The 12,871-nt window shown below is 40.5% G+C and overlaps 1 protein-coding gene across 6 annotated transcripts in view; it reads left to right on the top strand.

The window, feature by feature from the left end:
• Nucleotides 1-12,871, top strand: part of AHI1 (Abelson helper integration site 1) — a 220,130-nt gene that overhangs the window by 194,024 nt on the left and 13,235 nt on the right. For 4 of the 6 annotated variants that reach the window (XM_027551631.1, XM_027551632.1, XM_027551629.1 and 1 more), the window contains one exon: nucleotides 12,409-12,458. In XM_027551631.1, the coding sequence (XP_027407432.1) occupies nucleotides 12,409-12,458 (50 nt within the window). Of the gene's footprint in view, nucleotides 1-1,048; nucleotides 1,091-12,408; nucleotides 12,459-12,871 lie in introns of those variants that run through there. The other 2 variants (XM_027551630.1, XM_027551633.1) reach the window with 2 other exon arrangements.

The raw sequence follows: 12,871 nt of genomic DNA, 5'->3' as shown, positions 1-12,871 counted from the left end.
TTCAATAAACCATTGATAAGTGTTTGAAGGACTCTTTCATGATTCTGAGAAGGCAAGTTTAGATTCTAATCTTTGAACAATGAGACACATAAAAGTATAAAATATGTGATGCTGTACTGGGGGAAACCAATGTTCTTCTTGGTGCACACTTTCTCTGACAGTGACTTTAAGGTCTGTTTGATAGCATAATACCGTATTTGCTCTCCATGATGATATTTTCAAAAGTTAACCGTAACATCCCTCTTATAATCTATTACAGATCTAAATTTTGAAAGATGTCATTGGGAAAACTTCCCACCAGTCATTCCAAGTTGTAAACTGCCCTTTAGATAGTGGCGGAATTGATTGCTCTCACTCCCCGTCTTCTGACTTGACGGTCAGCGTGTCCTTTGCTTCAGAAGTTCTGTGATACCCTAACTCTGCTGTCCTTTTGTTTTGTCAGGCACTCCAATGTTTCTCAGCCTGGGCACTGTTGGCATTTGGAGCCAGATAATTCTTTGTTCAGAGGAAATGTGTTGTGTATTGTAGGATGTTGAGCAGCCTTCCTGGCCTCAACCCTTTAGAGTCCAGAAACACTAACCCCCTCCAATTGTGACAATCAAAAACGTCTTCCAGACATTTTCCTTGGGGATCAAAATTACCCTACCCACACCTGAAAGCAACTGCTCTATTTTAATAGAAATATATATAATATTTTTATACATATGGTTATATGTGTTTTTCCTCAAATTATAATTCTGATTTTAAGATCTTAATAAGGAAACTTTGCTTTTATTTCCCCATTGCCTGCAAGTATGTAAGTAGTGTTGTTGGAGTTACATACTACACAACTTAAAAACAACAACTTCACATAAAGATGTATCCAGGTATGTGAGGCTCAGTGTGATGAATGTGTATAAAGTGTGTCAATTAAATTTATATGTCACTTGACTAATCTTTTATTTCCTTTGCTTAAGAAACTTGGCTGAATGCTAATCTTTACATAAGCTGTGGAAAATTAACTATTTGCTAATGTTCTTATTGTTGCCCTCTCCTCCTCTTCATATAGTAAAGATTCTGCCTGCAGTGCAGGAGACCCAGGTTCCATCCTTGGGTCAGGAAGATCCCCTGGAGAAGGAAAGAGCTACCCTGCTTAAGTGTTCTTGCCAGGAGAATTCCATGAACAGAGAAGCCTGGAGGGCTGTAGTCTATGGGGTCACAAAGAATCAGACTTGACTAAACACACACACAAACATTGTTCTTGATTGTTACTACTTAGCAATCCCAATAAGGTGATCTGGTTGTCCCTGAATTTAACATGGTTCTCCAGTTGACATAAAAAGGGAAGAGTCTTTTTCTACTTGAATGTCTTTTTTTATTCTCACAAACCATGTGTACAGTGAAAGCCCTCTGAACATATTGGAACAGATTTGTCTTTTATCACTCCCTTACTAAATGTTTTAGCACTTGATGAGTCTTTTCTTTCTTTTACTTCTGTTTCTGCTTCCCCGTTACTTTGGGTATGTATAAACAGCACCCTCCTACCCACCGCTGTATCTCCCAGGAAGGAGAGAGGGTGTTTGATCAACCTCCAAAGATTGGCATCTCACTTGTAAGAAAATGCTCTCTCCCGCCAACTTGCAGAATCACTGACCAAAAAGCAGTTTCGATCCCAAGATCACAGTAGAAAACAAGCCTGGGCCAAGACCATGAAGGCTATATATTGCCCTGTCCTTAAACTCACTGGCAGGTTCAGATCTAAATTGCACTTCAAATTGAATTTTTCCATGTGAATCATCTTATTATATGAGTCACATTTTTTATCACAACTTTTGTAATTACCTCAAATACCATGTATATTTAGTCTGCTACAGCCAATAAATGTGTACCTTATAAATGTCAAAAAAAAATTGTGATTTTTGCTTGGGTATACATGATTGAAGAAGACAACAAAAGAACAAATTTAAAAGCAGCATGACCAAGCAATTGTGTTTAAACTAACATGAACAGATATACATATGTACACATACTGAGATAATGAGGAAGAGGAATAAGGAATAAGACTGAGCTGCAGAAAGGCCAGCTGGAACCTCCATTTGTTCAGAGAAATCTCATTTTCTCCCCAAGTCTTGTAGCATATTGTTTGTCTCTTACCACATTTATCACCTACTTCCTTAGTGCCAAGTCATTTATACGTATATTTGCCCTCAATAAATTATGAGCCTGGTAGTTACTGTGTCTGTGTAATGTTGTTTGTTGGGAGGGAACTTGAACTCCTTAATGGATAGTGCTGGCAAGAATTGACATTCCAACCAGAGGAAGGGAAGAAGGCAAGAAAGGGAGGAGACCATAGAGATCACAGCAATCCATGCTTACCGGCTCCTAAACCAAGTCAGCTTCATACACACAAGGCAGGGTTTAGTCCTGAGCTCTCCAACCCCCGCAAATTACTGCTTTGATATATGCTAGAGTAATAGTTCTCAAACTGCTAGGCTTCAGAATCTCCCTGGGCACTTGTGTAAAAACTACCAGTGCCCAGACTCTACCCTAAATGTACCAATCTTTGCAAGATAATCCTTTACATTTCTGAAGGCCCCTTTGTAATGACAGAGTTACAGAATTTGCTAGAGAATGTTCTTCCAGCCTCATCAGTGGAATAACGTATCTACGTCAGGCTCTTTGACCTCAGAGTATAAACTTCCAGTTGACCTGACTGAATAGGAGTCTATAAGCCCTTACACACAGCCATGTGAAACTAACAGGAATCAACTTTGCAACATTTGTATTCCTCCCAAAGTCCCCATCTTAGTACTGTACATGTAGGATATTCTCAATGAATGATTATGATTTGATTGAGACAGAGCTCCCCAAAACCTCATACATTTGTCAAGGAATAAGATTATGAAAGGTAGAACTAAGACTAGTAAAATAGTAATCTGGTGGGTGCACAGAAGCCGTGCTGGAAACTACACCATCAGTTCTCCTCATTCACAGTGCTTCTGTTCTATAAATTCACCATGAACACTGAATTACTGAATTCTAAACCAGAGCTCCTAGAGCAAATGGAGGATTAGGTTCTTGAGAGCCTCTGGTCACAAGATTTTCATCAATCCACCAATATATAACCTTGTTTTATATGTATGTTGGTGTAAAACCACTTTAACTAATATAGTCGAAGCATTAAAATTGAACTCATGGAGTACAACTTGCACCTGAACAAAGCCTGACTAGCACGCAAGGTTTATCTGGGAGGCACCTCAGCTCTCTTGCACTTAGTCACATGGGTCAGCACTTCAACAATAGGCTTAGGGTTCCTTTAAAACGGCAGAATCACCAACAAAAAGCACAAAAATGTGAAAAACATGTCACTAAATAGATCAGGAGAAGGACACTTGTTTTCTGTATGAGAACTGATACAAGAAGTCAGAGCATTAGAAACATGCCAAGGCATCAGGAGGTTCTAACGTTCCTCCCTCATCTGGCACATGTGCCCTGGGCAGCTCACACGTATCACCACTCTGCACCAGTGCATGTATTCAACTGCAGAAGCACCACACAGGTTGATTTGGAGATTACAAATAAATTTTAGCAAGTAGGCAAATTTGCAAATAGGGATCCACAAATAATGAGGATTAGCTGTATTTTGAAACTTTATTAAAAGTACGAACTCAGTCGCTTCAGACTCTTTGCGACCGCATGAACCGTAGCTTGCCAGGCTCCTCTGTCCATGGGATTTTCCAGGCAAGAATACTGGAGTGGGTTGCCATTGCCTTTCTCCAGGGAATCTTCCCTACCCAGGGATCAAACCCACGTCTCCGGCATCTCCTGTATTGCAGGCTGATTCTTTTACCACTGAGCACCAGGGAAGCTGCTAAGAGTACATAGTTATTTTATAAAACCTGTTAATCTTTATAATAAAGATGGAGACAGAAAAGCTCAGGCATAGAGTCAAATGGAAAAATGTAACCTGCAACTCCAGCTTGGCTCAGGTGTATGACTTTGTCTTCTATTCTTGTCTTCCCTTTTGGATGTAAATAAAAGAGCTAAAAGTTCCTTGAAGGCAGGGACTGTGTCTCATTTAAAATTGAGTTCCCAGCATCTAGCACAAAGCAGGTATTCAATAAATGCTTATTGAATGAAGGATCAGATAAAGAGGAGCAGCTGTACTGAGATGTAATACCGGGATGTATTAATCTTCCAAATCAGACCTGACCCTGTCGAACATCAGCAGTGATGATGTTGCTCATGAGCAGATGGTCAGCAGTGTGCAGAGGGCTGCAGTGGACTTGATAAAATTGCCACGTCTCCCTCAGTCTCCCAGTTTCCTTCCCACATCACTCATCTAGGAAATAGTTCAGTCCCAAAAGAGGCACCGGCTGACTCAAAGGATTCTTTAGTTTGCAGAATTTTTTTTAAGTGGGAAGAGGTAGCATTCTGATGCTTCCTGCCTTCTTGGTTATCTGCCATTGTTTTTTTTTGTTTGTTTGTTTTTTTTAATTTTATTTACTTTTCGCTGCGCTGGGTCTTCTTTGCTTCTCGAGCTTTTTCCCTAGTTGCAGTGAGAGGGGGTTTTCTCTGGTTGTGGTGTATGGGCTTCTCACTGCTTGGGTTCTCTTGCTGCAGAGCACGGCTCTAGGCACTTGGGCTTTAGTAGTTGCAACATATGTGCTCAGTAGTTGCGGCTCCCAGACTCTGGAGCACAGGCTCACTACTTGAGGCGCAGAGACTTCGTTGCTTCACAGCATGTGGGCTCTTCCTGGACCAGGGATCGAACCAGTGTCTCCTGCATTGGCAGGCAGATTCTTTACCACTGAGCCACCAGGGAAGCCCCTGCCACCAGTTTTCACTTTCCCCAAACCAGCTCTTAGACCGCCAGGAAATAGATGCATGAAAGCAGCAGTCCTTTAGCAGTTTGATGTCATACACATAAATGGCTCTTCGAGTGTGTGACTTGGCATACAGGTCTTCCCAGTCCTCAGCCCTAAGAGTAAACCAGTTGTCTGTTTCTTTCATGTCTACTCAGAAATCTCATCACTGCTAAAGAAAAGCACGTAACTGTGGTGGTTATCTCTGTGTCATATTTGATTCCCAGCCTGAGTGAGGTCCATGGTCTTGATCGTCTTTTTGTTCTTCCTGACTCCCTACCCCATTCTTTAGAGAGCCTAGTCAAAATAAGGTCCACACTCTTAAAACAGGCTGACTTTGTGCTTTCTCTGTGTTTCTGTTACTTCCCCTTCCTTCTCTAGCGGCTTTCAGACCTCAAAGAAAGATGTACCCTCCTTTCTACGGCTGACCTCTCCACTTGTATTTTGGGTCCTTTTCCCCTCCCACGTTCTTCTGGCCCTCACTCAACCAATGATCTGCATCCTCATCCCTCCATCCCTCTGGTGTCTTTGATGTTTATTCATTTAACACACATACATTGAATGCCTGCTATCGTCCCATAGAACTGTGGTAGAATGTCATCTGGGTAGTGTAGTGGTGAATTAAACAGAAAAGGTCCCTCACCTTACAGAACTTACAGCCTGATGAGTGAAAGTAACTGTAATTAATGAGTCATAAAACTAAACATAAGCAGTGAAAGGACTGAAGGGAAGCTGTGAGGCCTTGTGGTGAGAAGTGGATGGGTTAGTTTTTATGAAGGGCGGAGGCGGGGAGACCAGGAGGATACATTTGAGGTATTAGAAGCAGCTTGTGCAGAAGCCCTCAAGTGGTCAGAAGTGCTCCTCAGAGAAACTGAAAAACCAGCTGGTCACAAGGGAAAGAGACTCGGGATAAAGCGCAGGATGGACGCAGGGATCATTTTCAGCAGTTTACAGGCCATGTAAAGAAATGCATAGGCCAGCATCCTGGGTCATTAACACCTCTGCTTTTTTCTGTTTCCTTAATGTTTGTAACAGTGCGCTTACCTCTCCTCTGTCTCATTCTCTAACTTTGCTTGATACCATAAAACAAGCCTTCATGAAGATATATATGCCGCATCTTTTTTTTTTCTCTAATACTTCTTTCTGGATTATCCTCTACCTCTATAATTTCAAATAGTTTTTTTTTTTTTTTTTTTTTCTGGAGCAAAATGTTTAATTTTTTTATTTTTTAAGTAAACTTTTCATTTTGTATTGGGGTATAGCCAGGAAGATCCCCTGGAGAAGGGAAGGTCTACCCACTCCAGTATTCTGGCCTGCAGATTCATTCACTTAGATATCATTCTGGAATCTCTGGTCCAATATGCCCAAAACCAAATGCAGTTTTAAAGGCCCAACTTTTTCCTCTCTCCTCCAGTGTGTCAGTGGAATTGTCATCTACCTTCACCTTTAAGTAAGGAGTTCTCTCTCTCTTGAGAGAACAAATAGTCAAACATCAGGGGTTTTTGCAGCATAGTAGTCTAAGTGTTTTGATAAATTTCTATATGTAATGCAGGAAAATAAATAGAACTGGCCCCTGACCTAAGCTTATGAGGTCAGGAGATGCTTTCCAATGGGGTTGATTTCTAAGTAGAGTTTTGTAGGAGGAAGGGCATTCCAGGCAGACTGAACAAATATTAAGGCATGGCACACAGGCTGTCACAAATACTTCATCATGACTGGAGCCTAGGCTGCAGAGTTAAAAACAGGTAGAGCTGAACCTGCATACGGGGCCAGGATCAAGAGGATCCTTATATGGCATGTTAAGGAGCTGGATTTGATCCTGAAGGCACTAGTGAGCCACCGAAAGATTTAAAACGTGGCGGATGGCATGATCAAGTCAGTTCTTTCAAAAACTCGTTCTAGAAGATCTGAGACTAGAAGAAAGAAAATAAAAGCAGTACTGTACAAGACCAGGAGAAGCTGTTGTAGCAATCCAAACCAACATAATGAGAAAGTCGGATGTGGTGACAAAGTCCATGTGAAGGAAAAGGAACAATCTGAGTTTCTAAGGTGACCACCTCTATATGTGAGAACAAAAGGGGGCTTCCCTGTGAGAGGCACGACGTGTCAGTACCTGTGCGGCAGCCAGTGCAGCAGAGACGGACTGAGAACTCAGCTTGGCGAGAGAGTTCGGAGGCAGATGTATGGTTGCAAGCGTATTTTCAGAAAAACTACTGTATTTGCAACATTTGCTGAAAACTAAGGAAACTGCCAAATCATTTTGAAGAAAATTGGAGATTGAGGTTCAGGTTATGGATTTGGAAGTCGTTGGCATAAGCATATGGGTTGAATCCACGGGAACAGAGGAGTATACGGAAGGAAAGGACAAAGACTAGAAAGCGTGCAGAGGCACCAGTTATTTTCAAGTGCGCACTGCAGGAGAGGAGCCTGGGAAGGATGCCTGTGAAACAGCCCCCAGCCCCTGCCTGGGGAGTCACCAGCTCCCATACCCCCCGTCTTTACTGCACTGTTCACCTGCCTACCAGAAGAAAACTATTTTCTGTTCCTAATATAAAAGTTGAGTCGTGACTTATCAGCTCAGAAGTCTTAGTTGGTACTCTGTTTGCCTTTAAAGCCCAAATCTCATAAGTTTTAATCTAGCTCTCATCCTTCAACGTTTGAATAGACGTTCTGACCAGTTTTTCCTCATCTCCCAAATCATCCTCCTTGAGTACACTGCCTTGCACACACAAAGCCTCCAGCCTCTGCTTACCCCGCTTTCTCCAACTGTATAGTTTTTGCACCACTCCAGTGATCACAGTTTCAATTTATTCCTTAGGAGTTAGCTAAATGTTTCCTCCTCTGAGAATCCTCCTCTGAAGCCTCCAGTTGCAATTCAGGGCTTCTGTTCCTTTATATCTGCACATTTCTTTTCTCTTTATTGTAATTTGGATCTTCCTCTGCCTCATTGCTTATCTCCATGCCTTTCCCTGTTAGAGTATAAGATATTAGAACCTGCTTAGCTTTGCATCTCCAGGGTGTGTAGCACACTCCTTGCCCCTAGAGTGGCGTTCTGTTAAGTATTTGGCATAACATCTTACAGAAAAGCCCAAACTTTTTGGCCAACTCAATATTTGTTGTTCCTACCTGGCATAATTAGTATCCAAAACTACAAATCATGAATCAAGATGAAGGCTAGAAGGGGCTTGCCTGGTGGCTCAGTGGTAAAGAATCTGCCTGCCAATGTAGCAGACGTGGGTTTGATTCCTGGGTCGGGAAGATCCCCTGGAGAAGGAAATGGCAACCCACTCCAGTATTCTGGCCTGGAAAATCCCATGAACAGAGGGCCCTGGCAGGCTACAGTCCATGGGGTCGCAAAAGAGTCAGACACGACTTAGCGACTAAACAACAACATACTTCTAGAAACTACATCTTCATAAAGGAATATTTGGTTCTTAAGGAAAAGCATAATTGGAAGATTGCCAAATACAGCTCATAGAACCAATAATAAATTCTAAAATCAAAGAATCAACAGCAAACTTATATAAATATTTAAAATCATAAAATTATGCCCCCCATCCAAACACAACTTTAGCAATAGAGAAAACCTGAAAGAGTTTGTCTAGTTGAGCAGTTTGTAAACTCTTCTCGGTAGAGCCCTGTTCCTCCAGGCTCTGAGGATTCAATCGAAGGAGGCAAGGTTTGCCTGGCCTCCAAACCTCAATTCACCTAGAGAATTTCTAGGTGTTTAAGTGTTTGTATGTGAAGCTTTCAAACAAAATTGTATTGAAACAGAGCTTAGCTGTTAAACTAAACTGTTAAATCAGTTTGAATACAGAATTATAACCTTCAGGCTACTTCTATAATCTAGGTGACTCTGGGCCTCCATTTCCTCATCTGTAAAATGCAAGGATGGTGCTATGATAGTTCACGCTTTTATTCTGAGTACCTTCTGTGCTTTTTCAAGTAGAAAACAGACCTCAGGAGAAAAGTGGCTTCCTTGGGGCACATAGAGTTAAGAACAGAATCAAGATTATAATTTAACCAACAGCCCTAGTTGTTGGGCTTTTTTTGTCTTTTAAAAAAAATTCCTACAAAGTGAGTATAAAAGGAAATTGCTGTTATTAATTCTTTGAAAAGGTAGGTATCAGGAGGTATATAAATAGCACATGAAAATAAAGCTATATTGTATCATAAATTTGCCTTATTTAAAGCTGGTGTGCTACTGCAACAAACATTGATCAAATATCTACCTAATTTTACATTCATTCTTCAAGGTTATAGAAATATTTGGGTGAGTTGTTTGCATGGCCTATTTCTCTTTTACACAGTGTTTTTATGAGTTGCTTCTCCTTGGTAAATCATGTAATCAAGGAAGGCACTGAAAATTATTCCATTAATCATTCCTTTCATGTTTATCTCACTGCATCTAAATTTATGAGCATCACTAGAAATCGTGAGGGTTTGGGAAGCAAGAGTCTATGTATTCTGACCCTTTCATTCATCTCCTCTGCTTTGCTCATCTTCCTCTCTTCATCCCCTCCTCTCCATTATCAAGGGTATCCATGAAGAGGAAATTAAGTCCCCAAACAGCTGAGAGGTGTGAGTGGACAGGAGGGAAAGAAGGGCAGTCATGCTCCTTGGCCTTGATGGTTGGGGGTGCTTACGGGCTGATTGTCTCATAGCCTTGGGGGCTTTTTTGTTAAAAGACAAAGTGAAACAAAACAGCTCACAGGGACACCTCATTCTTCCCCCTCCTTCTGCCTCCATGAATAACTACCCATATGGCGCGCTGCTGCTGAGACCAAGGAATGAGTGAGTAAAGGTGTTTAGAAGTGAAGTTTTGGTCCTAATTAAATAAGTGTCCTTTTACAAATCAGTGTTAAAACTTTGTAATGTGGATCCCCTCTAATTTGTGGTTCATGGAATTTGAACCCAGGTTAAAACAACCTTTGCATCATGAGAAAGGACCTGGACGTGCCCACTATACTAATGCAATAATACAGTAGGAAACTTAACCTGCTTAAGACAAATTTCTGAGGACATCTCAGCACCCATTTCATATGAAAAGTCTGTTAAAAACAGATTTGCTAAGACCTGCATGTGGCCATATGTTGTTGTTTGTTTGTCAGGGTCGCAGTACGCAAGGAAAAGTAACACTGACTCAACAGTAATGGATAATTCAATCTGACTTCTCTTCCCTCAACCTCTGGAGTAGACTCAAATTCTGATTAGAGCCATGATTTGGGTTTTTTTTTTTTTTAATCCACTGGTTTTACAACATTTCATGTACACAGTTGGCCTTCCTTACCCACAGGTTCTGCATCTAGAGAGTCAACCAGGCATGGTTCACAATTACATGGGAAAAAATTCCAGAAAGTTCCATAAAAGCAAAATGAATTTACCACGCTGGCACCCATTTATTTAGCATTTACATTTTATTTACAACTATTTACATAGCATTTATATCATATTAGTTATCTATATGGCGAAGGCAATGGCAACCCCCTCCAGTACTATTGCCTGGAAAATCCCATGGACAGAGGAGCCTGGTGGGCTGCAGTCCATGGGGTTGCTAAGAGTCGGACACGACTGAGCGAGTTCACTTTCACTTTTCACCTTCATGCATTGGAGAAGGAAATGGCAACCCACTCCAGTGTTCTTGCCTGGAGAATCCCAGAGGCGGGGGAGCCTGGTGGGCTGCCGTCTATGGGGTCGTACAGAGTAGGACAGGACTGAAGCGACTTAGCAGCACCAGCAGCGGCAGGTATTTATAAGTAATCTAGAGATGAGTTTAAGTATACAGGAGGTTGTTAGGTTATATGCATACTACACCATTATATAAGGCACTTTTAGGATCTGTAGATTTTGGTATTTGGGGGGTGGAGTGTCCTGAAACCAATCCCCCTCAGATACTAAGGGACGATTGTATATGTGTACATTTATTTAAGATGTTACTCTTACATTGGGCAAAGAGATAGAAGTAATAATTAGACCATGTAATAGAAGCATCTTACCATGAATTTGATTGCACTGTTTGGAATTTATTCCATAAGCCTGAGAAAAAACTGAAAAAATTAGGTTACAATTGATGCTTTCTGAGAGGTTTTGATAGTTTTCTTCTTGATGAGTTGGCTTAAGGGCAGGTAGACTATTCTGCAGTCTGCATTTGTCCTTGAATTTAAATTTTCTGTGTACTTGTACCTTTTTTCCCAAACACATTTTAACTGAGTCAGATGATCTTCAAATAGTTGAGAAAAATAAAAGATTGGTTCTTTTGATGTTCTTTAAAACACGACAACATCCACCTCTCACCACCAAGTCTCCTTGTCCTTTAACTCTTGTTTTTATTACATGCTTGATTTAAAGCTATATAGCCAGCAATAATATCACATAATTATGGTCCAGAAAAGTACAAAATCCTCTTGAAATCTTTATGATAAGAAAAGGAATACTTGTTTAAAGGTGCTCAGTGCCAAATCTGGCTGAAATCTGATTGTGAAGGAGGAAATCTAAAAAGGCAAAGCAAGTTTCAGTAGAGATAAGCCTGGGAAAGCAGTAGTTACTCAAAGAAGTTAAGACTGAAACAGAAAGTTTTACTCCTTTCCTTTCACTTCATTTTGTTTTTTTTTTTGTTTTCTGGACTTTTAAGAATTTCATTAGATAGTTATGGTATATCTCTTTCATTCATATGTAATTCAAAGCTTTAACACAGTAACATGTATATTTTCTACGTGAAGTTTAAGTAGATCATTTCCATAACATGTAATTATCTCTAAATAAAATTTCCAAGTCTGTTTTATGGCAACATTGATTTCTAAAATACTGTCTCATATCAAACACCATTGTTCCAAAGTATACTTTGATTTGGAATGGGGCTTTCCTGGTGGCTCAGGTGGTAAATAATCTGCCTGCAGTGCAGGAGGCCCGGGTTCAATCCCTAGATCGGGAAGGTCCCCTGAAGAAGTTAATGGCTACCACTCTATTCTTGCCTGGAGAATTCCATGGACAGAGGAGCCTGGCAGGCTACAGTTAATGGGGTCACAAAGAGTCGGATACGACTGAGCAACCAAGCACAGACAAGCGTAGAGGAACCCTCTAACTAACTCTCAGTGTGCTTATTTGATTTCCTCATGGAGGTGCCATTAATAAAACAGACTGAGCAAAGTTTGTAGAAGATTTAAAGAGCTTGCAGATTCAGAATTTTACACATAGTTCAGTGTGTGGCTTCATGAAAATATAGAGTGTAGTGGGAAGATTACAAAGGAAAGATGCAATGGTGAAAGCTAAACGCATAACTTGAGTAATATAACACAGCATTACTGGCTTAATTTAGGCTGATTCACAACTGACTCTTTTTGACACAAACCTAAAAGCTCACTTCATTTACAAAGAGTGCTTAACCAATCTGAAGAGCTGTTTCCTTTGGTTTTCTTTGGGAGTGAATACATTATGCTGATAGACACTTGTGTTCTGAACAGGCCTGCTCTCTACTCATTCAGCCAGTTGGTGGGTTTTCAGCATGTGAATATTGCCAGTGTTGTCTTCTGTGATTTGTGACTTACTCTTTGTTTTTCTTTCACAGCAGTCATTCAAGTCCCAGGATTTCAGACTGAGCTCAGAGTCTACGGCACAGTAAGCAGCTTTTCCTCCTAAATAATTTGCAGTGATAGTCGGTGTTTCTTTTAAGGACAGTTTCTCCTTTTCTCTCTTCATAGCACCACTCTACAAAAGTTACGAAACACCCGTTTCAAGGCATTACTGTGTAAAGGCCTATATAAATTTATATAAATTTACTTATATATATATATATCCTTGTACATTTCTTACAAACACCTTAAGTATTTGAGCAGTTTTTAAGTGTTTATTTTAAAAAATCTCTAGGAAGTTTATGTATTTTTTTTGGTACTTGCTATTAATAAATTACTTAATACACAAATGGAAAATCTCTTTTACCTCAAAAAAATATTGAAAACCTTTACAAAGTACGTCTCAGTTTTTATCATTGCAGAGCATATTGTACCTAATTTGAGGCCGAAACTTCATAT

Source organism: Bos indicus x Bos taurus, chromosome 9, assembly GCF_003369695.1.
Source record: "Bos indicus x Bos taurus breed Angus x Brahman F1 hybrid chromosome 9, Bos_hybrid_MaternalHap_v2.0, whole genome shotgun sequence".
NCBI lineage: Eukaryota > Metazoa > Chordata > Mammalia > Artiodactyla > Bovidae > Bos > Bos indicus x Bos taurus.
Note: the sequence above shows the minus strand (reverse complement) of the source record. Positions and strands in the feature narration are given on the sequence as shown.